At 40.4% G+C, this 27,536-nt stretch overlaps 1 protein-coding gene across 6 annotated transcripts; it reads right to left on the bottom strand.

Moving 5' to 3' along the window:
• Positions 1-27,526, bottom strand: ALG6 (ALG6 alpha-1,3-glucosyltransferase). 6 transcript variants are annotated; one of them, XM_080407283.1, is made up of 15 exons: positions 27,050-27,526; positions 23,892-24,003; positions 20,203-20,287; positions 16,658-16,747; positions 15,650-15,738; positions 13,346-13,428; positions 12,566-12,638; positions 10,062-10,236; positions 9,415-9,550; positions 7,309-7,394; positions 6,640-6,724; positions 5,465-5,535; positions 4,499-4,567; positions 4,211-4,409; positions 1-3,938 (listed from the first exon to the last, which is right to left on the bottom strand). In XM_080407283.1, exons 2-15 carry the CDS (start codon positions 23,971-23,973, stop codon positions 3,741-3,743), a joined length of 1,521 nt encoding a protein of 506 aa, XP_080263409.1. In that variant the 5' UTR covers positions 23,974-24,003; positions 27,050-27,526; the 3' UTR covers positions 1-3,740. The 6 variants fall into 6 exon arrangements, with proteins under 6 accessions (XP_080263409.1, XP_080263404.1, XP_080263407.1 ...); XM_080407278.1 differs by lacking the exons at positions 9,415-9,550; positions 10,062-10,236; positions 12,566-12,638 and having other exon boundaries at positions 27,050-27,525; XM_080407281.1 differs by lacking the exons at positions 9,415-9,550; positions 10,062-10,236; positions 12,566-12,638; positions 27,050-27,526 and adding an exon at positions 26,964-27,011.
• Between the last annotated feature and the right edge of the window lie 10 nt (positions 27,527-27,536).

Genomic DNA, 27,536 nt, shown 5'->3' on the forward strand with positions numbered 1-27,536 from the left:
AAAAAAAAAATTTCAATGTAAATGCACATGCGTGAGTGTCCTTTTTACCACTGCAAAGTACCATTTACTCAACTAAAAGCAATTTTTACAACTAAAATTCTAAGGATCAAAATGATAAATGTGTTTCAGTCTGTGGTTAAACATGTACACGCTCAAGCTTTCAGAGTTTTTAATTAATGAAAATGTTTTCCTACTTCAATGCCTGTGCAGTCTGATTGGGGAACAAAGGGGTAGTAATTATCTGAAGGGAATTGGTTACTCTCTTATTTCTATAGCTTCTTCCTTTCAGCTTTCTGTGCTGTTGGTTTTTGTTGTATGTGTAAGATTCACCAGGCAGTTGCCTTGTACGATAATGGAAGGTTCACCTGAACCAGCAATAGTTTATATAACCTGATTGTAACCCCTGTAGCTGGAAATTAAATAATTATTGATCTGAAAAGAGTCTGTAAATGAACTGTATGCTAAAGCAAGCTGTTCTGTGTAGTCTTAGAAGAACAAAATAAATCTTTTACAGGAAATAACAGTAAAGGTGATGATGCATAATGAGTTACAGCAGTAACTTACACCATGGCAATTATTAATCATCATTAAATTTGGTATTTAGTCATTTTTTAGGGAAATAAGTTATACACTAAGATTCTGCTGCAAATACCCCTCCTACATGCCTTGGCTATTTAAGCAGTTACTGTTTCTTTGACCTCTTGCTGTACCAGGCTTTTGCCTTTCAGAAGCAGCTGGCTCCACTAAGAACCATTTCCAGTTCCACACAAGGTGGATCAGATGACTCTCACTTTATCACCCCTCGAGGCCATCTCAAGGACAAAGAAAAGAGATACACTCAAAACTAATGTTTTTCTATGGGGGGGAAGGATGGCACCAGGATCTCTGATGAGCACGAGACCAGGCTAATTAGAACCGAAAGTCGTTCTGTTTCCCTCCATCTTCCTCTGCTGTTTCACAGCCCATTTGGTTGGCAGCGGCCGTTCCTGGGCCAGCCCCAGCGCTCGCGGGCTCTCCCGCTGCGGGGTTCAGCTTTTGCAGCCTCTGGAGACAAAGATTCCTATTTAGGTGGCCTGATACACATCAACACCACTCGGCCTACGCTTCCAAGAAGAAAGGCCGTGCTGTGGGCAGAGCTCTTGCATGCCACCATTACAGTTACACCCTCAGAAAAATTCTAAATACTTGGAAAAATATTTAAGTTTTGTTGCTTTATAGTGAACTGTTACAGCATAGGGTAAATTGCTGAACTGTACTCGCCCTGACAGCACTACAATTATTGCTCAAAAGCACCTTTTTTATATTTAGTCCTAGCTGCCATGGGTAGTGTTGGCTGGGGTTACTTTTTCCACAACAAATAAAGCTGGAAAAGCTGAATAAATAGACACTTCACTTGCAGACACTTCACTGACGGGATTCATAACTGACACAGTTGGAAGTTCCCAGAACAGCTGATTCACACACTCACAACCGATGCTGTGGAGACAGCCCAGAACGTGCTAATGTCAGTGACAGCTTGGTATGTGGCAGAGCGCAGCGAGGTCAGGGGAGAAGCCTTTAAACAAGGATGGGTTGGCTTTTTTTAAAATATATATTTATATATAGCGTCAGGACAGAGGAAAGAAAAAGGATCGACAGACACCTAATTAAACTATACTACTAAGAATTGCTTTATGATTTTTTCTTACTACCTGCTTTGTTATGTATAGATTTATTCAATCAATCAATTTGTATTCTCTGAACTATCAGCACCAGAGGCTGTTCTGCACAGAAGGAGAAACTGCAGTTTAGTTCAGTTTACACCTCCAAACCACCCTGCAGCAGGGGGTGGGGTTTATTGTGGGACAGGGGTTGTTTTCCTGAGAGCGCCCAGTACCTGCTTCCATACTGCACTGCAGCACCTCAGCAGAACCAAGGGCTTTTGGCTTTGCACTCCTGTTAGAAGCAGTTGTTGAGTGTCACAAGACTGTGACAGTGTTCAGACCAACCCGTCACTGCTGACCCACAGCGAAGGATGACATCTGCAACCCGCTGCACACACACGAACCTTCCCAAACATTACAGCCTCCACTTCCATGCCCAGTGCTAACCTCGGCGCATCGCTGTGACTTATGCTACTCTGCAGCATTCTGGAAGTATCGCTATTGGGGGAAAGAATGTAACGCAAGACAACCAGAAGCCTGTGAGTGAACTGAAGCCCCTACGGCTCTGCCATCCTGATGTGCCACAGAACGGGGCCCACCCTGTGGCTGAGCACGCAGGTCTCCAGCCAGGGACGCTGCCACAAGGCTGAGCGCTCTCCCTGACAGACACACAATCCCAGAACGGTCAGGGTCGGCAGGCACCTCTGGAGACCACCTAGTCCAACCCCTGCTAAAGCAGCGTCCCCTAGAGCAGGCTGCACAGAGCCACATCCAGGCGGGTGCAGATGCCTGCAGAGGAGACCCTGCAGCCTCCCTGGGTGGCCCGTCCAGCACTCATCACCATCAGAGCACAGAATTTCCCTCCTATGCAGAAGGAGCTCCCTGCGCTGCAGTTTGTGCCCGCTGCCCCTTGCCCTGTCGCTGGGCACCACTGAAGAGAGCCTGGCCCTCTTGGCACTCGCCCTGAAGGTGTTTGTAGGCACTGGTTAAGATCCCCCCTCAGCTGTCTCCTCTCCAGGCTGAACAGCCCCAGCTCCCTCAGCCCTTCCTCCCCAGGGAGATGCGCCAGCCCCCTCATCATCCCTGCAGCCCCCGCTGGGCCCTCTCTGGCAGTTCCCTGTCCCTCGGGAACCAGGGAGCCCAGCACTCCAGGTGTGGCCTCCCCAGGGCGGAGCAGAGGGCGAGGATCCCCTCCCTCGACCTGCTGGCCACACTCCTCCTCATGCCCCCCAGGGCACACTGCTGGCCCATGGGCACCTTGCCGCCCACCAGCACTCCCTGCTCCCTCTCCACAGAGCTGCCCCCCAGCAGCTCAGCCCCAGCCCGTGCTGGTGTGTGGGGCTGTCCCTCCCCAGGCACAGGACCCAACACTTGCCTTGGTTGAACTTCATGAGGTCCCTCTGCGCCAGCCCTCCAGCCTGCCCAGGCCCCACCAAACAGCAGCGCAGCCTCCTGGCACATCAGCAGCTCCTTCTGGCCCTGTATCATCCGCACCAATCACCATGAGCTGGAGGACCAAGTGCCCTGTTTAGGCCACAGCACCCGGGGAGCACCGAGCACCAATGTGTGGCCTTGTGCAGCGGCCTGGATGGACTGCAGTGCATTACACAAAATGACAGAGGACGGTGACTACGCAGGACTGCTGACACCATAAAGCACTTCAGCAACACCACTTAAGAGCCACCAGTCAAGAGTTTCTACTTAACCTGCACTGCTTCACCTGCTCATGCATTTTATGCTGGGAAACACACAAACTCAATGCAAACAAAACAGTTTGCTGTTCTGCCAATATGGCTGGGGTATGAATGGCATGAATTCAAAATTTGGTCCTTTATTAGGTATTTCAAGTTTACAAACGGTAACAAAGTATTACGCTTCTGAAGAAAACACCAAATCACACTTCCAAGTGCTCTTCAAAATAGTTCTCCTTCAAACCAGTCTTTGACTATTTTACGTTTCAATATGCGTATTGTGTCCCGATTCTCATTAGGTTACAGGAACTGTATTACATCACAAACAGGTTTACCTGCAATGCCAGACACCGTTCACTGGAAATACTGTCCTTTCACAGTTTGGTCCTTGATCTTCATGGGTGGATTAACTGATTTTCTTTTGACTTCTACTATTCTTTGAGTCCCAGAGTATAACAATGTTAAAATATACCAAAAATAATAAAAAGTGTAAGCAAGAAATAACTGACACAGATACAGGAAATAAATCCGGTAACCTATGTGGAGGAGGCACCGCAGCACTCATTGCAGACAGGACACCCATCAGGGTTATGGAAAGAAGAAACTGTAAGGTAAGGAATGAGGCATTAGCTCATGGCGATTTAACACCTCAAACATGTGAGCAGTTACTTTCATTACCCGGATGTTCTGTGTTCCTCAATCTCTACATCAGTGACATCGCAGAAAAAAATGATAGCAAACGCCTCTACACTGACACAGCTCGGCTCTCCCTGATTGGGGCTCTATGCACAGTTACAGACATAAAACTGGCTTATGCAAGTACTTCAATACGATGAAAAGCTGCAAGTAAGAGTTATAGGAATTAAAATCGCTTACCAGACTCCTGACCATCTTGGGAAATGACTTAAACCACGAAACATATCCCTTCAGGGAAAGGGAAAATGGCTTCAGCTGCAGGTCCTCTGCTGAAGTTTTCTCCAATATGGAAAAGGAAGTCAGGCAGGCTGCCAGGAAAGCCAGCGTGGTCACAGCGTAGGCCAGCAGCAGGCCATCCTTCAGCAGAAGGGGCAACATACTGTTAAACAGAATCGCCCGCAGAAGTCAGTGTGCATTCCGAGTTCTACCTCTAAGAACTTAAAAGGAAGAAAATAGTGTCCAACTCACCTGAAAGTTGATACAAGTAAAAACCACGTAGCCATAAACGGGATTTCATTTATGATTAAGCAGACTGGTCTAGAATGAAGAGAGGAAGCACAGATATTCCAACACTGAAGTGACAGCATTTCATCATCAACCTCCCGCATGGACGCTGCACTCCCACTCCTCAGGAGCGGGGCAGAGCACTACTGGCACAGGCTTAGAAAATCCAGGAACAGGCAGTGCCCAAAATGCTGCCTCCTCTCCTGGGGCACCCTGCCCCACTGACCCCCCCCCGAACCCCAGGGTGCTGGCACCCTGACCTGCAGGGGCTGCAGCAGTCACTCAGCAGCACCCTTACAGTGCGTACCACCAGGTTAGTGCCTGCTCTGCACAAGGCTTCTGGTTGGCTTTGAGGAGCACGTGCATGCACTGGAGCTTCTAGGGAACTGCCTGCAGAGCTAACGGGGGGTTCCCTAGTTAAGGAGGTCACCTCTCCAAATCTTCCTTTCTCGAACATTACTTGCAGGACATCCAGCAGAAGAGCAAAGCTGCGGACCGTCCCTGCTGCCCTCACCTCCTCTGGGGCAGGGGATGGGAAAAACACACCTTAACGACAAAGGGAGAGAGGGCCCTTTACCATCGCCGTTAGCGAGTCTTCAAATCGCCCTGTTCAACTTGCAACTGCGCTCCAGCCTTGCTGGGCAGCTAAGTACCCGTCCAGCAGTATCGCCTGAACCAATGCCGCAGCCAGCTGACCCCTGGGCACACAGCTGGGTGCTGGGCCACATCCTGCTCCAGGAAACGCAGGCACAACACTGGCCCAGAGAGATGAGTGAAGCAGGAGAGTACAGCTGTACTTCTACACTCTCATTTACAAGTTATTCAGAAAAGGAAATGCGTAGAATTTTTAAAATCAGATACATTTGTAAGTGAGAAAGCAGCACGCAATAAAAATATCCAAATATATCCACAGAAAAATAATTTACTTACACTGACACTAGAAGAATAGATTTTTCATGTACTTGAAAGGAGAACAGGAAAAACGACAATGCACAACTAACCTTAGAAAAGGAAATCAGAGATATATTAGTCTATGTGACTGCAATGCAAAGCACTGTTTTAGTTTCTCTGCTGGCACAGGCTTCACATGAATGTATGAGCTAAATGATCTGGTTTTTCTAATTAACTGCTACATTTACTCCAGTGCAATTTACAAGTACACACAGAGCTGCTTCTGTAACCACCTATACATACTAAAAAATACATTGTTTGAAAGTTTATGCAGAATTATTCAGAAAACACTTCATGTAAAGAGCCCTCACGCTTGCTTAGCTTTACTGGCAAGAGCATTCCCACCAAGGAGACAAAAGATTCACATACATAAGCACTGGCAAAGTTCAGCCATGGCAAGGCCTACCCACCTTTTCGACACTAAATTTTGCTCATCATCATGAGCAGCCAATACACCAAAAATAAACAAGCTGTCTTTTTTCTCCACCAAATAAAAACCACACTTTAAAACACAAACCAATTATTAGAAAAGCTAAACATTAGTTTTAGGCAATGTTGTGATAAACTCTCAAACGTTACTCTCACAAAATTAAAAACATAAGTTATCTTGCAAACTCTTGAAATCTTAGGATCAGCTCCATGTCAACTGATTTTTGCATGTAAGTCATGTTAAGGTGCTCAAATTCAATGATACAATACGACTAAGAAAAGGCAAAGCACTTGGGAAAATTGTATCCTTTCCTCTTCAAACTGCTAACGAGCTTATAATGTCCATCTTGGGACTTTTTTTATTGAATTTTGCAGCCAATGCAGTAAGAAAAAACTAGCACTTTGGAAGCTAAACAGAAAGAGGAGAAATGCCAACTCTATGCGATGCTTTAATGTGTACAGAATCCTCTGAAGACTCTTCAGAGGAAGATAATAAAAATACAGCATTAAAGAAAACTGAGGCTAAAGAAAAAAAAGTCTGGATATAAAAGACAGGTCAGACCTCCCAGACATGTGGTAGCAGAACCAGTATCTTCAGCAGAAACAGAACACATTTAATGGTACGCATGCTTCTGCACATCCCAACAACTGTAAGTAGAACTGTTGGTTGCACACCGCTGCTCAGCAGTGGATATAAACCAAGGAGCAATTAAAAACACACTTACCAAAGCAAATTTAAATCCTCGGAGAGAAGGCTGGACAGTTAGTTTTATACAAGTAGGAAGCAGGCTCAGGAATGTTACAGCAAAACTAAAGAATTTTGTAAGAAAAAGAGTTTTAATACACAAGTAACTACTTCCACGTTATCATATAATCACTTTTGAAAACTAAGTTAGGGAATTCAACTGTAATTTTCAGAAGTTCAAAATCACTCAAGGAGACTCAATCACAAGAGAAAAGCACCAAACTGTCTTCATAAGTGCTGACATAAGCGCTCTTGAAAAAGGAATAAAGCATTTCCATTAACATTTCAGACTCTGGGGACCTAGACTTAGAATTCTTCACTTAGTCAAAAAACAGAACTGTGAACTCTGACTTCTAAGAGCACTAAAAGAGGTCATTCTTTGAAGAGGAAGGCATGCAAGTTTTAACTCAATATCCACCAAAGTAGCTTAATCATTGTATGAACAAGCAGGAAATTTTTCAGTTGTAAATACTGCCCACAGTACTTGGGGAAACCCTTGTCACTTGGGAGAAAAGTACAGTATAGGGAAAAAAACATTTTTTCAAGATTTTAAACACAAACATTTTAAAATTAGTAATTTTGACAAAACTTACTCATTTTATAAAAAATGTGGATAAAACACTACTTAAACACTTCAGTTATGTCTTACCTGAGTTTTAGTTGAGTTTGAGGTGATACTATATTCTTTATCTTTATAAGGACACTCAGACTGCACCAAAGATTGGCTACTTTATCCTGAAGGAGGGAAATAAAAAAAAGAAAAAAACACAACCAGTAATCAGTGAGAATTATATTCATCTAAACTTGTTTGTGATGACAACAGGGCTTGGGAGGTGGGGGATTGTTGGGGTTTTACTGTGATACTGCAAAAAGATGCTTGCAGATACACATCATATTCTTAGACGTAGTTTATTCTGATCTTCAAAAATTGAAAGTTTCAAGAGACTCAATCAAGACATGTTCTGAAATAACTGAGAAATAGTTCTTCAGCACAAGAGACTACTTCTGAACTCATGGGATCATACATTTTGTGAAAATAGAGCTCTGAAACTGTCTGTCCCTGACTGAACACTGGCATATATGAATCTTTTTTCGCATGTGAAGACATTCGGTATACTGTCACATTTCATTACATACCTGAATGTATTTAGCTGTGCTTACTGCTTGCTAGCAATGACAGAGTTAACCTCTAATAAATCAAGAAGTCTAAAGACATTAGCAGTTGTGCTAGGATCACTTTCAAAATTAAATTTGTAACTACAGCTATCATGCTCATGAAACTCATCCCTAAACAGCTGCTTGAATCACAGCTGTGTAGACATAACAGCAAGAAAGCTACTAGCACCAACCACTGAGCCATCTTCCTCATATGCTCACCAGCAATACAGAATATGCACTTCAAATCTGCTGAGGATTACAAGCGAACAGAGGGTTTGGCAGAACCAGCAAACACACAGGACGCCTACTGAAGAGCCAATACAATTTTACAACCATCAGCATTTGTTACTGTTGCTGTAAATGGGAACCAATTCAAAGAACCTGTTACACACAGCCCAGTATAAATTTACTGTGCATTGCTTACATGGACAATTTCTCATTTTATCTAGATTAGCATCCAGCAAGTCACTCCCCTGATCAACTCAGAAAATATTTGGGCTAATATTAGACTAAAATCCTTAAGCTCTTTCAGACTCATTGGTTATTGTCATTTACAAATTTTATTTTTAAACTTAGTACTGAATAAAAAGTGTGGTAACCAAAACTATTTTTTAATAAATTCCAGATAATTCCTAAGGGTCATTGGGTTTTTTGGAGGGGGGGGCATGTAGGGGGTCTTTTGTGGAAGGGTTGTTTGGGTTTGGTTTTTTGTTGTGGTTTTTTTTGTGGTTTTGTTTTTTGGTTGTTTTTTTTTTTTTAAATATACTAGCAGAGATACACTGAGAACACTCCCATACCACTAACTAAATAAAATGCTGCCTTTGGTACAACAGCATTAACTTTTGAAGAAGAAACTGCCAGTTGTAATGTTATTTATATCTAAAGAAGATTAAAAGAAAATTGAAGATTAATCAAACGACATAAGCATTTGCTCAAATCCCTGTGACATCAAAACCGGGAAATTCAAAGCTTCATTTTATTGGTTAAAGGTGAGAATCTGCTTTTAAAAGCTAAATGAGTAATTGCTCTTCTGGATTTAGGCTGCAGTACTGCACACCTTGCAGCACACAAACATGCATACTCTGAGGAAAACTAAAAGCAGAACTGGCCTAAAACTTTTGGAAAATATTGTGGAAACTTGCACTGAAAACACAAGGTAGGTCAAAAAGGAAGTTCTAGGCTGCACCCAAAACATTATTTAAAAAACTATGTAAAAAATAACGCCTCCTGTTGAAAAAAGCTGAGCAGAACCCAAAGACAGAGACTGAAGCTGTTAGCTTTTAAGGTTACATCTTCTGACACTGTCAATTAATATGGAATCTATTTCAATGGAAAAATGTATGGATTGAGGTATGGGTTTGATGATGGGATAAGTGTTGTCTACTCATATAATATCCTGGAAGATGCCAGCTGAGCTGGGGTTAAATACTGGATTAAATAACTGGCAAGAAATGACTGCTGAAGAAGCCATCTCAAATTACTAGTTCTGTGGTGTGTCTCCCACATGAAATCCCTAAAGGTCACGATGAAGGTTTCTCAAGGGATCTAAGAATACAGAACATTTACAGTGGGGTGGGGGAGAAGAAAACATGCATGCCTCAAACAAGCCTCGGTCAATGGGAAACAGTCTTCTGAGTACTTGCATGATTTGTTCCATGTCAGTACAGAACGGGAGCCAGCAGAGAGCAAAGGACACCACCACTGTCCCTGCTATCTTAGTCACCAAAACTAACCTGCAATCAAGAGAAAAAGCGTACATGAGAGAAGACGAATCCAGCTGCTGATAACAAAAGCCAGTTCTTAGTTTACAGCATAAACCTTTTTTTAGAAGGGATACAGCACTGAAGGTAAAAAAAAAATCTAAACAGAAAGAGCTACCAGTACCACAGACAAAGTTCACCATCCCCAAATTAGTGAGAATAACTTCACAAGAACCACAGAGCTACTGCTGGCCATCTAACCTGCTTGCCCAGTGCAGTCCATATTTAATTTAGCTAACAGAATGAAAAGTGCTAGGAAAGGACACCTTAACAGATTTTGCTCTTTGTTCACTGGAAATACTTAATGTAGGTCTCAACAAGAATTATTTATTTTGCAGGACAGAAATACATTACAACAAGGTAAGTATCTTCCACTAGAAATTAACTCAGAAATCCCCACATTCGAATAAGGAGAATCACATTCTCAATGCCAGCCTGCCTGGGTGTATTATTGAGAAAGATAAAATGGTTTGAAGTCACTTACCCCTTTCCTTTCAGTCCCTTCTTGAAGCACTTTCCAAGTAAATAGCAAAAAAAGGGCAGAGAATGGTAAAGTTCCATTTGCTTATAATTTAAGGCCAAGCAAAACGCCACTGACGCCAAAAGGTCCCAGTCATAAGACAAGTAAAGTACACCCCACAAGGCAAAGCCAAGGCTCACTGAGTTGTATATGGTTTTTTATGTCAAGGACAAAGACACACATCTTATTACTGCAAATCGGTAATGAATGCCCTGAGGGACAAGTGTAAAATAGCATGCAAAATAAATTTTTCCAAGTGTGTTTCAAAAACACATTGCCAGTTGTGACTACGTTGTTGACAGACAGAAATAACTTTACTTCTATTTTAAGTGTATTTTCTACATTTCCAAGGCTTGATTCAAAGCTTGCACAGGAAAATACAAAGACAAACTATGTGTGCACATATTAAGCAAGCTTTTGGTGATAGTGACAGTACTCTGTAAGATGCATCAGGATAAACACTTTTTTTCTTGGTAGGATAAAGCTGCCAAGAGTCTCTCCTCCCAGCTCCCAAAAGATAGGTGCTGAATATTCAAATACATCAGTATTTAAATAATATATAATTTAGGTCAAGGACTCCTGAGTTTTTTGTGATTATATTACACTCACAGTGCACCCTCATCCATGACCAGCTCCCGTAGCTGCTAATACTGTACAAACAATGAATAATTGTTACTAAAAGCAATGTTACTTCCCTAAGACTTTGAGAACAGGTTCCCAGTCTCAGCAGATTTTGAAGAAACTACACTATACTTACTGTTAAACTGCAACATATATTAGCTTTGTCTTTTACCATTATTTTTACACAAGGAGAGAAACCAGTAGAGACCTACTTGTATTGTCAGAAATTTCACAATATTTTGTTCTTTCTTTGGCAATATAAATAGCTGTAACAACACATTCAGATTGTCTACGTTGTTTTCAGCTCAGTCAAATTTCCCCACTCAAAATAAAACTTAACTATATTTGAGTTCTCATCAATTTCACATCAACACATTGTTACACCAAAAGGCTCTGATCTTGCAGAGCCATGCAGCAGCAGTTAAGGTTAAGTAAATCTATCGACTTCTTGGGAGCTGGTCACAGATAGTGAAGTTACTCACGTTAAGAGTCACGGGGCTGCAACAGACCACAGGAGACTCTGCAGTGCATCCGTCTGCTTTAACACAGCATCTGCTACACATACGTCACCTGTGACGTGAGGTTTGCTGAACCTTTTCCTAAAGACCTCGACACTGCAGATTCCACAACATCCACTGACAGTCTATTCCAGCATTTCACTGTAATTAAGATTCAAAAGATTCTTCTGTATTTTATTTATTTTACATTATTTGTATTTTTAAAAACCTGAATATTCCCTATGGTAACTTAGGGCTGTTACTTCTTGCCCTATCCAACACAGGATAAACAGAACAGATTATTGCCTTCCTCTTTGTATGTCATATACGTATTAGAAAATGGAAACCTTGTGCCGTCTGCTGACCACCAGCTTCTCTCTCCTAAGAACTGTGTTAATTCCCATCCCCATTCTTGCAAGGAACTTCTCCAGATGATCTACATCTTCAAAGAGTTAGGCCAAAAATAGAATTTCAGAATTCCTGAACTGTAACTCAAATATTCAATAGCATTATGATTTTTTCCCTTTAAAATCTGCTTTCTAAAATATATTATCTTCCAAGTTGACTATGCACTCTCTCAGAAGGAAACCACAAATAAGTACTTGATTTTCAAAACTTGATTTAGTAGTAGATGCTGAGATTCAATATCTCCTTGGAACGTTTAAACATCTACATTTATCACAACTCCAGGATTGTGTCCCTCTGGCTTGACGGCCCTGAGCAGCACAGCCTGGAGTAGTCAACTAACAGTATTTGCTTGTGGATGTGCAAAACAAGTATAAAACCAGAAATCTTATTTAAAAGACCCACCTGTGAAGGCATCTGCCACCAGTATTGACCAGTTAGCTCTTACAGCCTAACTCGTATGAGATGCCTAGCTTTTCAATGGTTAGACACCGAGTGAAGCGCACCCAGTCTCAAGTAATTGTAAAGGCAAGACAGAATGGCACATTTTATAGGACTGAACGTTTTACACAACTACACTTGACACACTTCTCTGCCATCTCAAGATCTAAGGTGATTCTCTCTCCAAACACAAATCACAGGAGCACAAGCCATCATTCTGTTCATTGTCATAGAACCACTGACGTTTTCTGCAATAAAGTGACTGACGGAAATATGAGCTTGAGGCACAGGAAGGATGCTACTCGTGTTTGGATTGATTTGTCCCACGGTCAACTATTTATCTACAATATATTTCAGACATACAGTTTTCTTTAATATGTCCACTTTGGGGTAGGCAGAAGCCCTCAGATGACTTTGTATACAAAAGTAACCTTCCGCCCCACTAAAGACATGTGCTAAAGAACAATGTTACTTTGAAAACAGAAATTCACTTCACTGCATTACAAGGATACTGGAAGTGTCCATGGTCAATAAGAATGAGCCCTGGATAAAGCAGTATGCAGAGAGCACTGGAAACCTAGAAAGAAGGATAAATTAAAAAAGAGAGAGGGAAAATACTTATTTCCAAGTTAGATATTAGACTAAGGAACTCATACTACTACTCCAGTACAAAAATTTGCCCCTCCCTGGTGCACCCTGTATGTAGGGATCTTATTCTCTACAAGTGATCTTCTGTCAGTAATATTTTGAGAAATAAAAAAGGATAAAAATCTTCTATAAATAAGAAAATACTGAATAGAGGACAGGCTGCCCTTTGCTAACCAGCTCAAAGATCACCCACACCCATCTTAAAACTTGGAACCACTCCAAAAATCAGAAGACTTATTATTCCAAAACGTATTGGTTCTACCACAAGAACTGTGCAAGACAAAGCAGTTTCTACTTTCCCCCATGTCACAGCACAAATCTTGCTTTTACTACCCAAGTAATAAATTCAGAAATAAATATAATTCAGGAGTTCATGGCTACTAAATTTCAGAGCACCTTGTTATTGTTATTGAAAGCATTAAAATAATTGCTGTGAGATGAATTAATGGCTTTTTAAAATCTTTTCGACTGAAAAGCCTTTAATATAAGTTATACTGATTGTCATCAGTTTTACATCAATTGAAGCCATCACCATGTTCTATACATTACTTAACTCTCATACTGTTAAATTTCTACCCTGTTTTAACAGTATGTTTTCTTTGGCTTTTAATTTACACACACACACCAGATACTTGCCTTCTTTTTAGTAGATGTTTCTTTCAAGGAAAAACAATATAAAATAACTGCAGGAATATAAACCAGCAAATCAGCAACAAACACTGAAAAATAAAGATTAACTATGTTAGAATCCTCCCACATACCTCATCTAAATGCTATTTAAGTTGTGTATGTTCATCTGGATTGTGAATCTTTGGTTTTGCTTACAGTTTTAACTTCTTAATCTGCACATCTTGGTTATATTTGGTGTAGGGAAAAAAAAACAAACAAACAACCTCAGACAGTAATAACTACACCGTGTTGGAGCGAGACTAGTTGCCTACCTTTTGAATGTGGGGTTTGCATCTGTACCCCCACTGGACACTTCACTTTAGTCATTCAGTTCAACTGAAGTTCAAAAGTCAAGTGACTATAGTTTCAGCTGAATATGCTTTTCTATTGTCTTACGCTGTGTCTAATTTTTTCAATTGTTTTGGGAAAGAAAAGGAAAAAAATACAGGCAAACAAACATTAAAATATCAGAAAGTCCTTCATTAGAATAAACTGGGTAGTTCCACTTCAAAGGACAAAAAGAAATAGGACTACAGAATTTGATCTTGTTAATGTTTCTAACGCTTTCATTTCTGATGTCCAAAAGCTGCTGCTTCCATGTGTTCAGCTGTTTTGGCTTCTGGCACAGCCTCAGTCAATAAGGGAGCACACTCTAGTTCCTCACATGCCAAAATGAGAGAAGGCATTCTTAATTCTCAAAAGAAATCAACTAGGACTAGATCCAGTCAAGTTGTTTGATGGAACAGTCTGGAGACACAATTAAGAAGCTCTAGATTATAACAGTCTCCAATATCTGTGAATTACTAGTGAGTTGGACAAACAGACTAAAACAGTTATTTGGCTTTGATCATCTGCCTACAGAAAATATATGTAAGAGGGCTGACAAGAAAACAGAACAGGCAGGTTCACCTGCCTAGAATTATGTCAACTCCTGCTCACGCTTAAACCACAAGGTGAGTTCTTCTCAGGTGTTAAGAGCCTGAAAAATCTCAGATTATTTCTATAAACCAGTTTCAGAAAATGTGCAATTATTCCAAGAGGGAAAGTATACTTTGCCTCTTTTTAGTCACTGGCTTTGGAAGAAAATGTTTAAAGGTTTCAGTTATGCAGCAATGAATTGGTTTGCAAGCTCAAGCCACAATTAAACAAATATACCCAAGGTGTTAGCAAAACAAATACACTGACACTTAAAATAAAGGTGTAATACCAACAGCTGACATTGACTGTTCTGTATTATTCTAATGCATTCTTCTAATGGCCATTGTTTAAAAGTGTTTATCAGTTCTCCAAGATCCATCAGTGGTTTGTCAAGTGAGTTGATTTCAAAATTAATAAAGACCATTTCAAGGGTAATTAAGTTCTAGTGATTTTTATTTTTTTTTTCAATTCAATCAATTACTAGAGACCAGACTGAGAGGTTTGTGATATACAGAAAAACTATTGATGAACAACGAATTCTGCTGTTGCAATCAGAAAGGATTTTGTGGAACTAGCCTTACGCAAAGCAAAAGACAGATTTAAAATAAAACAGTAACAGGATAACATGGCATCTGCCATTGCTTAAAGAACAAGAGCTCACTCGCCACACTGCTGTCCTACTGATACAGCTACTGAATTAAGTTATCTACATATATTTTTCTGCATTTGTTTTATCATTTTCTTTGGAAAGGCAGTTCAAAATAATCAAATGGTCAGAAGAGTGACTAAAGGAAAAAAATTCAAGATGAAAGAAAGGGGTAAAATACTTTTTTTTTTTAACAGAAGCTTCTCTCTAGAAAGTGGTGGCCGTTTGAAAGAGAAGTGACATCTTTTAAAAATATCAAATATCCCTTTCAGATAATGTATACAGCTCATAACAAAGATCTCTGAGACCTCAAGAGACTTTTAAATCAGTGAGTGCCAGTCTACATGCAAAATAATTTTACAATAAAACCCAAGCTAAGGTGAAAATGAAAAGTGTATTTATCAGAATGGAAGGGAAAACAACACTATTTTCAAAATTAAGAAAATGGGTCTGTACCACAAAAAAAAGTAGCTTTCATTTTGAGTTGGGTTGAAAGCTTGTTTGTATATTTTACATTTATCAGCTTCACAAATGATGGCAGAAGAGAAAAGAACATGGAAGTTTTGTTCATAAATGGACCTGCAAAGCCAACCAAGTCAAAAAACTGAGAATAAACTGGTGAAGACAGAAAAGCTGCATGATATTAAACATGTTAAATTAGTGAGACAAATCTGTACGATCATCCTAAGGAAATATAATTTTCCTACCTGTTGTACGCATAAATAACTTATGTGGCTGACTCTCATACCCCCGAGATGTGTGCAGAGCAATCCAATCAGGATTTATTAACTTTGCACTGTAAAACAAAGTACAGACACATCAAAATGTAGACAGTTCTCATTTCCCTTTACACTCCTTTCAGCAATAAAGATGACATGCACAGGAGCATATTCCAAGAATTAAGATGAATGGGAGGAAATATTTCAAAGAGCAATACCGATCAATGAAAGATTTCCCTCACCACTAGATCAGTTTACACTGTAGACTTTAGCTACTATTTCACAATTAAAAAAAAATAATCTTGGAAAAAACTAAAAGCGCAATACAGTATTTATTAGGACAAGATAACCACCTTCAGCCTAGTTCCACTGACTTTAAAAAAAAACAATTGTAAATAACTTTCATACTTAAGTATTAAATATAAACCATTTACAGTTCACATAGACGCCCCACATAACTGTGCCTCTGCACTTTAACCTACATTCTTATTCCATACGTCTCATTCCAACAGCAGTAAAGCCCTCGTGGAAAAAGTATTCCAATAACAGAATTCTATTTACATGATATCCAGTCATCAAATGTCACTTGGGCTCTCAAAACTTGACAGCTTTCCCATGCAATGCACCCAATTTCTACAGCACTTTTCTCTGTGCATCACTGCTCCAACAGTGGCTCACACGGAAAGCAAAATAGCTAAGTCACATCTGCTGAAATTTACAGACCTGGCAAAAAGAAGAATGTAACCCTTCAGCCCCCCTTGCAATAATTACAAGGCAGAAAAACAGCAGTGTTAGTTTTAAGCCATAGGGATACACATAAAATCTATTTCCCTAGCTTTAAAATAGCAAACAATACTTTCCATTTCATCAGCTGCCCAGATTGATAAGTTTTTAGCTAGTTTCTCTCCTGAGGAGAGAAAGAAAGAAAAAAAGAGAGGGGAAGTAAATTTGGTGTTTTGTGTTCTTCAAAGAATTTGTTTAAAATAATGAACTTACATGTAAGCACACACAAAGCTGTGATAGGCAGTAAGAGGTGGATAATCAAGGCCCCAGTACAGTAGGTCATTATCACTTGTATTGAAGTACCTAAAAAAAAAAAATTTTAGAGAAGGATCTACATTTTTCTAGCTTTGTTTCAGCCCAAGGAAAAGGTTGAATATCAAATCAAATATTTTTTTAACATATTCTAATTCCAATATAGAAGTTAGCAACTTCTTTATTTTACTTTATATATATATACTCTATATTTGCTGATCTATTGAGAGAGAGAGATTCTATATCTGCTTTACTTTACTCCACACAAAAAAAACGAAGCAACAAAACAAAAGCAAAAGTGGTTCAGAGTACACTCACTTGGGTCTGCAAACCAGATTTTAAAAAAGCTGCTAAAGCTTACTTACCTGGAGAAGGAAAATCCTTGATGTGAACAGTTTAACAAAAATCCAGAGACTAATATAAAGCCTACACAAAAATTACTGCGCACATCTACTGCAGCTCTAGACTTGTAGGTTTGGTTTGTAGATGGAGGTGAGGACCTACCACATAAACATTTTTCAGGTATGTCAATTATTCCAGAAGACAGCAGTCAATTTGCCAAAAAGAAAATAAAACCAATGCAGTTAAACAGAAATTTCAAGATAAATGGAATTCACTAACGATTTTTCCTTATATCAATCCTAGATTCCTTTTTTTGCCTGGACTTGGACAGCATATTTAATATGTGACAAGGACTTCTGAAGAGTTAAACTTTATCTGCTACTTTTAGACCATAACGTAGCATATGTTACATATGTGTGAACTGCTTCTGCTTAACAGACCTTAATATGAAAACTCTGAAAAAAACATCTGCTGAAGTTGTACTGCTGGAAAGCAACTGAACAGAAGTGCAAAAGGGTGGCATAAAGATACTACACAAACATAAAGCAGCATAGGTCTGGAAGAAAACTAAGCCACAGCAGGTGCACCTAGGCAGTTCTTTCAGCACGAACGTAGGAGTCGCGACTAAAAAATTCCTTAGAAGGCAACACCAAGTTAGAGTAACACCACCACCTGACTAACCAACGCAAGGTCACGAACCTCAATCGGGTATGTCAGCCACAACCACTTTACCTTAGTTCAACCTCAAAACTCAGGTGGACCATGTGACAGAAAGGAAAAGGATTTTCCTGTTTGTAATTACAGCATGTCCATAGTGCTACGGAAGACTGGCAGCAGTTAAAATTAAGTCACCTCTTCCAAACAAGAAGCAGATGGTTTTACCCAAGGAGGAATTACAAAAATAAGGCATCAGACCCTTTGTATCGTACAGTGAAACAGACTGACCAGCCTACTTAACCACCAAGGGGCACGCTCTTGGCTTTTCCAGTTTCTCTCTTCAAATGCAGCCAATTTTTGACATTTATTATAGTAAATGATATTTCTTGAATTCTTTATGAGCTGCCTGAAGTATCTTATGAACTAATGATAAATCATATTTGAGTTGCATCTCTGCTTCTTATCCTACAATTCAAGATTTTCATGCCAAGGTACTTTAGATTCCTCATGCAGATTGTAACAGTCTGCAACTCAGTAGCAAACTTTCCAGTTTTCTTTTTTTTTTTAACTTTTATTTTCCATAAACTCATAGCTTCAACAGAAAAAACAATCCCTATACCCAGTAATATTTAGCAAAAAAAGCCTTCACAGTTCTAGTTAGCAGTACAAGAAAACATGCTCTTAAAGTAGTTTTTAATAAATAACATCAAAATTCTAAAGAAAAATATAAACAAGAAATATTTAAATTCTAGCCTCTGGAAACCAACTACAAACCATATTGTACTTTACTGCAGCATTTATTTTTTTTAAATAAATCTTTGGTTTGGATCAAAGAAAATAATCACGGAACATGCAGCTATATTACCTACACATACCTGTTTAACAATAAACATGATAATTAAGTCTGTGAAAAGATGAAGAGATCCTGTAAGACTATGTCCTCATGAAAGAGCTGCTCTCTATATTTACCTAGGCTAATCTACAGAAAAACACATGCTTGCTGTATAGACAGCTTTTCTAAATACTAAACAAATAACAGCACTAGAAGCGATCAAAATTTCAACTTCAAATCTGAACGCTTTTTACACATACCAGCGTGTAACACCTTTTCACCCTGTGTATTTCTGTAACATAGGAGGGGTAAGACAGTTCAGTATTCTAGCACGTAAACCCTCGCATGTCAGCCAAGATCATCTTTTCCTAACACCCAAGACCAAATATGACTTTGCTGTATTAGAGATTCAATTCCCAAAGCAGACCCAACCAAAAAACTTCTGATATAAATAAAACAAAGAGCAAATACAACAAGACTGAGATGCCCAACTGGCAGCCCATAAGCTAAACCCAGCCTGCAATATAGTTTCATCAGGCCCCTGGGAATGCCTAGAAATAACGACTGCTAGAACTCTTAATTTTAAGTACATACAGTTCCACATAGCGGAGTGGATCAAAGCTACTAACTCTATTACTATGTCAGCTCTCCGCTATTCCAACTCAAGCACAATGAGGGGTTTGGATATCCCAGAAAAACATCAAAGAGAAATGATAATATAGACACAACAGGATGATCTGAAGTCATAATATAGAGTCACCTGCAAAGTTCCATAGAGTGCCATACTTCCAGAATTGGCCCCACATACATTTACAGAACTACTATTGAATTAATACTGTATTCTGTCATATTGGTCTCTTCCCCAACAGCAGAGAAAAAAAAAATTACACCAGACAAACAACTATCCCCTCTTGGAAGATGACCTGGAGTTCCAGTGTATGCCAATTTGTGTTGCAGCATATATACGGACTAAATAATTTTCACTGTTCTATGGAATATTAGGAATAATGTAAAAATAAATATGTGGAATCATTTTCCTACTGTTTTAACCAATACGTAGAAATCAAGTTCGCTATACTTACATCTAGATTCCAGGCACCCACATTTTAAAATCTGTATTAAGAACACAGGTGTGAAAAACAACCAGTGCCTCCAGCACAAGAATTCAACTCTCTGCTTTCACCGGAATGCCCCTGCCTTTTAGCTCTGGTTTTGTTTTCTGTCAGTGCTGATAATCATGAATCTTCTTGTGAATTAGAGAACTGGAACTCAGGAAGCTGAACAGATATTTATTTTTTTTCTAAACCGGGAGAACATGCTTCTGTATGATCTCACATAAGCCTGCAAAAAAAGTGCTTCTTGATCTTTCCAGTCAAATCAAAACAAAGCTGGAGCTTCACAGAGAGACCTACCAGTCAGGATATTTTGTTATAGAAGCTCATAGCTAGCAAGTCAAAGTTCCAAATCTTAGCTTTTATATAATTTTTTTTGTGAAGAAAATGGTACCTCAGTCTAAGAACAGGGTGATAATATATTACTACTAAAGAGGTTTTAGAATAATTCAGAGAACAGAAAATGTTGCAGAGATCTTAAACTTAAAGGTATATTAAAGATACACACCAAGGTTTCATTACATTTACCCCTTTATAACCTGGACTACAATAGCACTACATACCACTGTCTGATGGGTAAATTGTAAGTAATTTCTTGCCAGTGTCTCTGAGCTTCATAATCTCCATACATAGGTGGTTTTCCTGCACCTAAAGAGAGATGACAGACTATTTAGGAATTTATTTGGTTTATGCAGATTATTGTTCCTCCAGATATGTATTTTCATATTAATACATTACTAATTTTATTCTCCATTCCTCTAGATATTTGAGAATAATAGAGACCTCATCTGCTATGCAGTCTAACAGGCAGGCGAAAGGAAAAAAAAAAAAAGTCAGGCGTTCCTTTCATTTTCTGGATATTTCTGCAATAAGCATTTATCAAGATACTCCACTGTGAAGAACTGCTTCCTTGTCTGACAAAAAAAAAAGTATCATTTCCAAGTGTAGATGAAAAATGTGGCACTTTCTCTGAAATAAGAAAGTGTACATAATGGACATCTCATACTGATTTTGTGTGAACTATGCTACTTCCTTCCTATATAATAATTGACAGTGTTCTCACTTGTGTTTCAGCCATGTCATGGTACCTTGCTATTAAAAGTAACAGCCAGCCTTATTTTTGAATTTACTTGGAACTAGGATCTGCTGCAAGTCCCCCAGTTTCTCTCTCTTTCCTCTGGTCCCCACTGCACAATACCAGCAAAAATGCTGCATCTGTCCCTTTCCCCATGATTCATAATAAAGAGTTAAGATGAGCCATTTACTAAATCAGGCCATTCAGTACACAGAATAGGTCAAGAAGAATTTTTTCTTATAATCTACAAAGCCTTCTAAATAATAACTGCTCCTCTTGGTTTACAAGAATTCTCTCTCGCACATTTTTCAACTGAGTGATTATTATGTAGCAGTTCTGCAAAGTGAATTATGTTAAAGGACACTTTTCATACACATATACGTAAGTCTCGCAGGAAACAAAGATTTTTTTTTTTTTCCACAGAAAAAAAAACTGTATCAATGCAAACACTTCACTCTTAAACAATTCCTTCAATGTAAGCCTAACTCTGGTAATGGCAGTACGTCAAGCATCTTTATCAGAGAGTTTATCTACTTCTATTAACCTCTGCTTATTGAGAACAGAAACCGGACTGATAGTACTTCCAGTAAAATATTGACACTAGCCAGACAGAGATTTAAGAGATTCTTTAAAATATAGGAAAGCCATCTAGATTTTTTTCACATGATCTATGTTTGTGGGAGTCAGTCACACAAGCTCAGATATGTACTATTTAGTATGTTCCCTTGCTACCTGGGAATATCTGCTAATTTATTCCTGGGTAGTAGAGCAAGTAGATTACCTCCACTACATGACACATTCAACTAGAAGCTTCCCAAGCGAGTGAGGTCACTGGAGAACAGGAGTTTTATCAGTGCCCACTCTGTAGCTATAAATCCAGGGGAACAGAGAACCAGTCACAGGATTACCGAAATACAAAAGTAGGTGTTACCCAAATTTTAGAGTGTGTGTATATGTGTGCGCTTTTGTGTTTATATACACACATTTTTTATTTCAGCTTCTCTCCCTCTCAAAAAAAAAAAAAAAAACAGAGGGAAGAGAAATTAATTGGCTTCAGAATGATCAAAAGAGATCTTAATCCAAATGTTCGATTACTAAAAGCCAAATACAGAGACTGATAGCACAGTGGTTAGTTCGCAAACGCATGTTTAGTTTCCATCTACAGCAAGCATCAAGTATACAGCCAAAGAGAATTCAGAATTAATAAACATAAAATAAAGTATTTCAAAAGGGTCACAAATACTTTAGAGTGGTCTTATTTCGTTGTTTTTTTTTTTACCTGGAAACAAGCGTTTTTAAGGGTCTGAAGCTACCTTTCAATACAGGTGTTTCGCTACTGGTCATTTAGCAGGAGTTTGGCAATATAGTAAAAAAATAATGCATTAATCTATGAAGCCATATTTTTCCTCAATAATTCTCCAAGACCAGCTAATCTAAGGTCATTGCAAACAGTAACCTTTTAAAACCAGGTATAGCTAGCTACCTGCTTTCTCACCATAGTGACCCTAATTCCAGAGGCAGATCCAAAAGCATGCTAGATGGCAAGCAACAGCAGCAGTCCAAGACTATACAGTAAATGAGGGCAGAATTAACCACCCTGCTTCTGCCCATCCATGCCACGCGTGATTTCAGAGTATGCCGAATCAGCATTTCTACCAGAGCCTCCTTCAGAGAACAGTAACTACTTCTAATCCTTTGCTCAACTTTTATCGCACTGAGCAGCGGTGAAAGCAAAACAACAGGACCACGTCATCAGTTTAAATGTTACCCTGCCCAATTATTTTTCTCGCTCCTGTCACCAGAGGTTTGTTACATTTGAAGGAAGTCAAAGATTTAAAAAAATAATAATAATCCAGTGTACTTATGCATTTGGCAGCTCTTTCAAACATTCAGGGTTGCCTTTTTTTCAGCCAGCCAAATCTCAAAGTTAAGCATGTGCTTTAAGAATTTGCTGGATTGGATCAGACTCAGCATTTCCTATTCCTAAACTACAATCATTGTTCAGGAAACAAGATTTTAAAAAATAGTTATTTTAGTTCAGGCATTATTTCAAGACACTCTTGCAGAATATTGATTGGTTTCAAATTAATTCAGCTTTAAAAAAATCTAGTTAGCATGTAACTGTAAATACTTGCAGTGCAACAGAAATTTAGTACTGTGTGGCAAAAGACAGGGTGTATTTCTGCCTACAGATGGGTAAAAGAAGGCCCCAATTACCTACAGAACAGATCTCTCATAACAGCATCTTCGGAAAGCAAACTCAAAATAAAACTGTGCGAGAAGGTATGCATGCAACTTATCTTCAACCAAATTCCTTCAAGTAAATGAAACCCAGGAGTTACCAGTTTAAAAATCATTAACATCTACTGAACAGCTCCAGCTACTCGGGGGATGAGGCTCCCAAATGCCTTAACAGAAAACCAGAGCTGAATTTGACTGAGCTTGTGATTCTTTTAGCTGATGGGGAAAGTAATGGTTCTTTTCTTCTTTTTTTTAAGTTTGCAGAGAGCAAGCTTTGTGCAAGCTTATGCTAAGCGCAGGAATGGCATTGAGAGGTCTGGAAAAAAACTTGCTGGCTCTTTGCAAGCATTATGAGATGGGGAGGAGAAAAACATCTATTAAAAGAATATAGCTCTAGTGCATGCTGTAAACAATCTTAAGTATAGCTACAAGGCAGTGTAATCGCTCACTCGACACCATCTTTACACTGTCTTCATTACTACTAGTACAGGTTTATCTAAATACAAATTAATGCTGTATCTATTACAGAACTTAACAAGATTAAATAAATGTACAATAGGACCACAATAATATTCTGCAGCTACTGAAACAAAGGCATAGGGGTGAACAGCCTGCTGTTCTTTGGCTCCTTCCAAAAATATTACTGACCATATCTCTCACACACACAAAAAAAAAAACCCTAAACATGTTGTGGTGGGGCTTTTTCCCAGCATTTTGTTCCAAGCAGCTGTGATATTAATCATTGCACACTTCAGAAAAATAAGACCAAGACATTATATGAATCTCAGGGAAATAGAGAGGCACTAAAATACGACAACACTTGAAATAACACATTGCTTCCTATTTATGATTTTACATGTAAGTTTATCCTAATTTACCACAAGCTCCATAATTCACCTTCATGTGGTGGTTTTACAGACCATGAACACATATTACCTGAATAAGCACCAAGCGATACAGTCCAGCGTACAGTAAGTGCCAGTAAAACAGTAATCGTCATTAAGCTCCACTTCTCCATAGCTGGTCTCTGTAACAAGCCAAAAGGTACCTGAAAAAACACCATAAACATTGCTGCAATACCATCCATCTTTTCGTTCCTTAGGTATTTAGTGGCACTACTGATAGTCCCAGTTTTCACCCCACCCAGAAGCATTCTGTTACTGCCTTGCATCTGGAAGCACGCCACAACCGGGAGGGGTTTTCAGTACTGAAGGATTTCTAACCATGAGTCCAAAAGCTGCCCAGAAGCAATTTCTCCCCACTTCTGAGCTAGAAGCTGAAAAGGCATCTGACAAAATGCCTAAAAACAACAGCAAGAAGGGTAAAAGATTTCAAACCACCTAAGAGAATTACAATACCAGATGAACACTACACTGTACATACTTCAGCATCACCTTAATCAGCTCCACACAACTTGTAATGCAAACATGTAGCATGTTTGACCTGTAAGTGACAAGAGAAGATCCCACAAGAGACCAGCAGAGAAGACTGTAATGGTAGTCCAAATACTCATGCCAACCATGTATGTTAAGTAGGTCACAAACTTCTATTTGCCACTGAACAAGAAAAACCTCTTCAAAGAAGACTATAAAAATTCCTAGATTAATAACTCGCTAGGAAAAAAAAAAACTGTTAACAAGCACACCATTTTAAAAAGTAAGTGTCCCAGTATTAAGTTAATGCCACTTATTTTCTCGATTAAGAACACCATGGCCAAATTATGCAAAGTGCCGATCTTGTATAGGCTTGTTCTTGGTTTAGACATATTAAAAAGTGATTTAAAAGTTAACTATGTCCTGGCAGGTGTTATGCTGGACCAGGTATCGTGTGCTTTCCTATAGCCATTATAAAAGCACTGAGCCCATCATGAACTCTGTATCCTATGTTCTAACTAATTCCACAGGAATCCAGTCATGAGCCAGTACATAATCAAAAAATTAAATGCATACCACCAACACAGGAATGCAAACATCTGGCATTAATGATCAAAAATCCCTGCTCTGAATCCCACTTCAATCTCCCCAATACTCAAAAAGGGGCTTGAAATTCTACCTCTCCCTTCCTAAGCACAAGCATACTATCCACCAGCAACTTCTCCCCAGAGGACACCAGATGGAACCTAGTAGTCTCCTTCATCCTTCTACCCAAAGAGGAAGGAGGACTGGTCTCCCACCAAGCTTACCAGACCACACTAAGGATCCAGTAACAACAAGAAACATTGCTAGATCTGTCAAATTAAAGGCCACATGCATCAAACTCAGAAATCAAGAAACAGAAAAGTTAATATAATGTTGTTCTATGCAAAAAAACCCACCCCACTAACTATAAAATACGCAAACTTTGACCCCAAGTCAAAAATATTTTAGTCCGAGTTTAAAAAAAAAAAAAACAACTGAAGAAGAAACTACTCCAGTGTCGACAGGGAAAGACAGCAGCAAATCCAAAGGCTGTACTTCTGCCAGATTAGCAGCAGTAGCACCATTCCCTCCGCAGTCAGCAACAGATATGTTACAGAAAAGTGGATGAGCCTGGATACAACTACCCAAGAGTTTCCTTGCAGGAGGCGCATCGTCTGATTTAAGTGAGTTTAATCTATTTGCCACTGCCAACAAAAAAGCAAAAAAAAAAAAAAATCCCACGCAGCAGCAGTACTGAACTGATGTTTTAGTGACAGACAAGCAACATCTAAGACACGTTTCGGTTATCCTGTTCAAACTAAATCCATACTTATTCACTATTCACAGAAAGGTATGACCCAACACCACCACCAAGGGGAAATAAAAAAAGTTACTTTAACAATATAAATCTATGACAGCAGTGGATCACCATCTATAGGTAGAAACGTGAACACTGACATTTGCATGCTTTCAGTGCTACACCTGTGTCTAAAGCACAGGACAGGCACATTTATCTAAATAAGAGATACTGAGGTCAACTCTATAGATCATTTTACCTTAAGTGAATTCTCATCCTTCCTAAACTTGGGTCAAGTAAGACCAGAGGCTACATGACTTCCAAAAAATCAAGTCAAGCCTGGCCTTCCTCTTCTATAAAATACATCTGCCGTTCCTTTCTACCTCCAGTTAGAACAATTATTAATTTGTTATACCTTCGTAATTCCTACATAATGCCAGTCTCACCTACAGACTCCTCCATCTCTGTGCCTCTCAGTTACTCCTGCCATTCCCTACATCTGGAGTCACTGGCGTTTTCTGGGGTACTGAGTTTCTTCTTTATCTCCTCTCAAAAGTGGTTCTTAAAATGTTCTTTCCTACTTCTTTTTCATCTTTAATAATTATTCCCTACCTCCTGAAACAAAAGCCATGCTTTTATTAGATTCTAAAGCGCTGATCTAATTTTTGCTATCCCACGGGTAACAACGTTATACAAATAAAGGCTTCTCAGGAGATGATAAAGCTGGTTTGGTATGTCTCAGACTTTTTACTTTCTGCCTCTGGAAGAGCAACACCAGAGGGTCTCTCAAGTGAGATTCTGCCTGTAGAAGCGTAAGGTGAAAACCACAGCTCCGAAAACTCACTGTCCTTCCACGATGCCTGCTACGAAGACTGAGATAAACAGCAGCATTACAAACCACCCGCTGCTGGCCAAAAGGAAGTTTCAGAACTCAGACGTAGAAGCATATAACTTGTTGGGTTTTTGAGATGTCAGCACGCAGCTCAACAGCACCCTTTCCTCCCTCAAAAACACAAAAGCTAAGCGAAATAATTTCATCTGCTGAAGTAACACCCGTTCCATAAAGCCTCCTGTTCCCCTCTTCCCAGTCAGGAGGCGTATTTGTTTCTCAGATTCCCTCATCCACCCGCCCTCCATGCGCAGCCTCCTCAGGGAGAGGCGACCGGGCAGAGGCCCCGCGCCGGGCCCGCGCTATCCCGGCCGGGTGCCCTCACCCGCCGCCCCTCAGCCCCGCCGCCGCCCGGCGAACGGCCGCACGGCACCCGCGCTCCCCCCTCCCAGCGCACCGACACCGGCGAGACCCTCCCGCCACACCCAGGGCACCGCGGCGGGAGGGCAGCGACCCGCCGAGCCCTGAGGGACCGGCCCTCCCCACCGCGGCCCTTCCCGCCGCTCCTTACTGGGCTCCCGCCTCCCCGCGCCTTCCGGCCCCCGCCGCGCCGCCCCGCCAAGGCAGGCGCCGCAGCGCGCGTGCGTCAGGGGCTCCGCGCCTGCGCCGCCGCTGCCCGCGCCTGGCGGCTGCGCCAGAAACCGTAGGGCCGGCCGGGGCTGGGAGCGGGACGTGTGTCGCCTCGGGGGACTCGGGAAGGTGGGGATCGCGGCCCCACCAGCAGTTTTACCTCAGGAGTCGCGGCGCCGTACGGGCCTGGCCGGCGCTGGGCCGCCTGCCCGCCGCGGAGGCCGGGGCTGGCACAAGTGGACGCGCCCGCACCCTGGCTGCGCTGCTCACGCGTCCCGCCACGGCACCGGGAGCGCTCACCGCGCCGCTGCGGCGACTGGGGGAGCGGGGGAGTGTAGTAGCCGGTATTACCCGTGAAAAGCCCTGCCGTGAAGCCTGGCTTTGCTTTCAGGCGACGGCCCTTAAGTGTGTGTTTGGGGAGCAGCTGG

Source organism: Falco punctatus, assembly GCF_963210335.1.
Source record: "Falco punctatus genome assembly, chromosome: 11".
Taxonomy (NCBI): Eukaryota; Metazoa; Chordata; class Aves; order Falconiformes; family Falconidae; genus Falco; species Falco punctatus.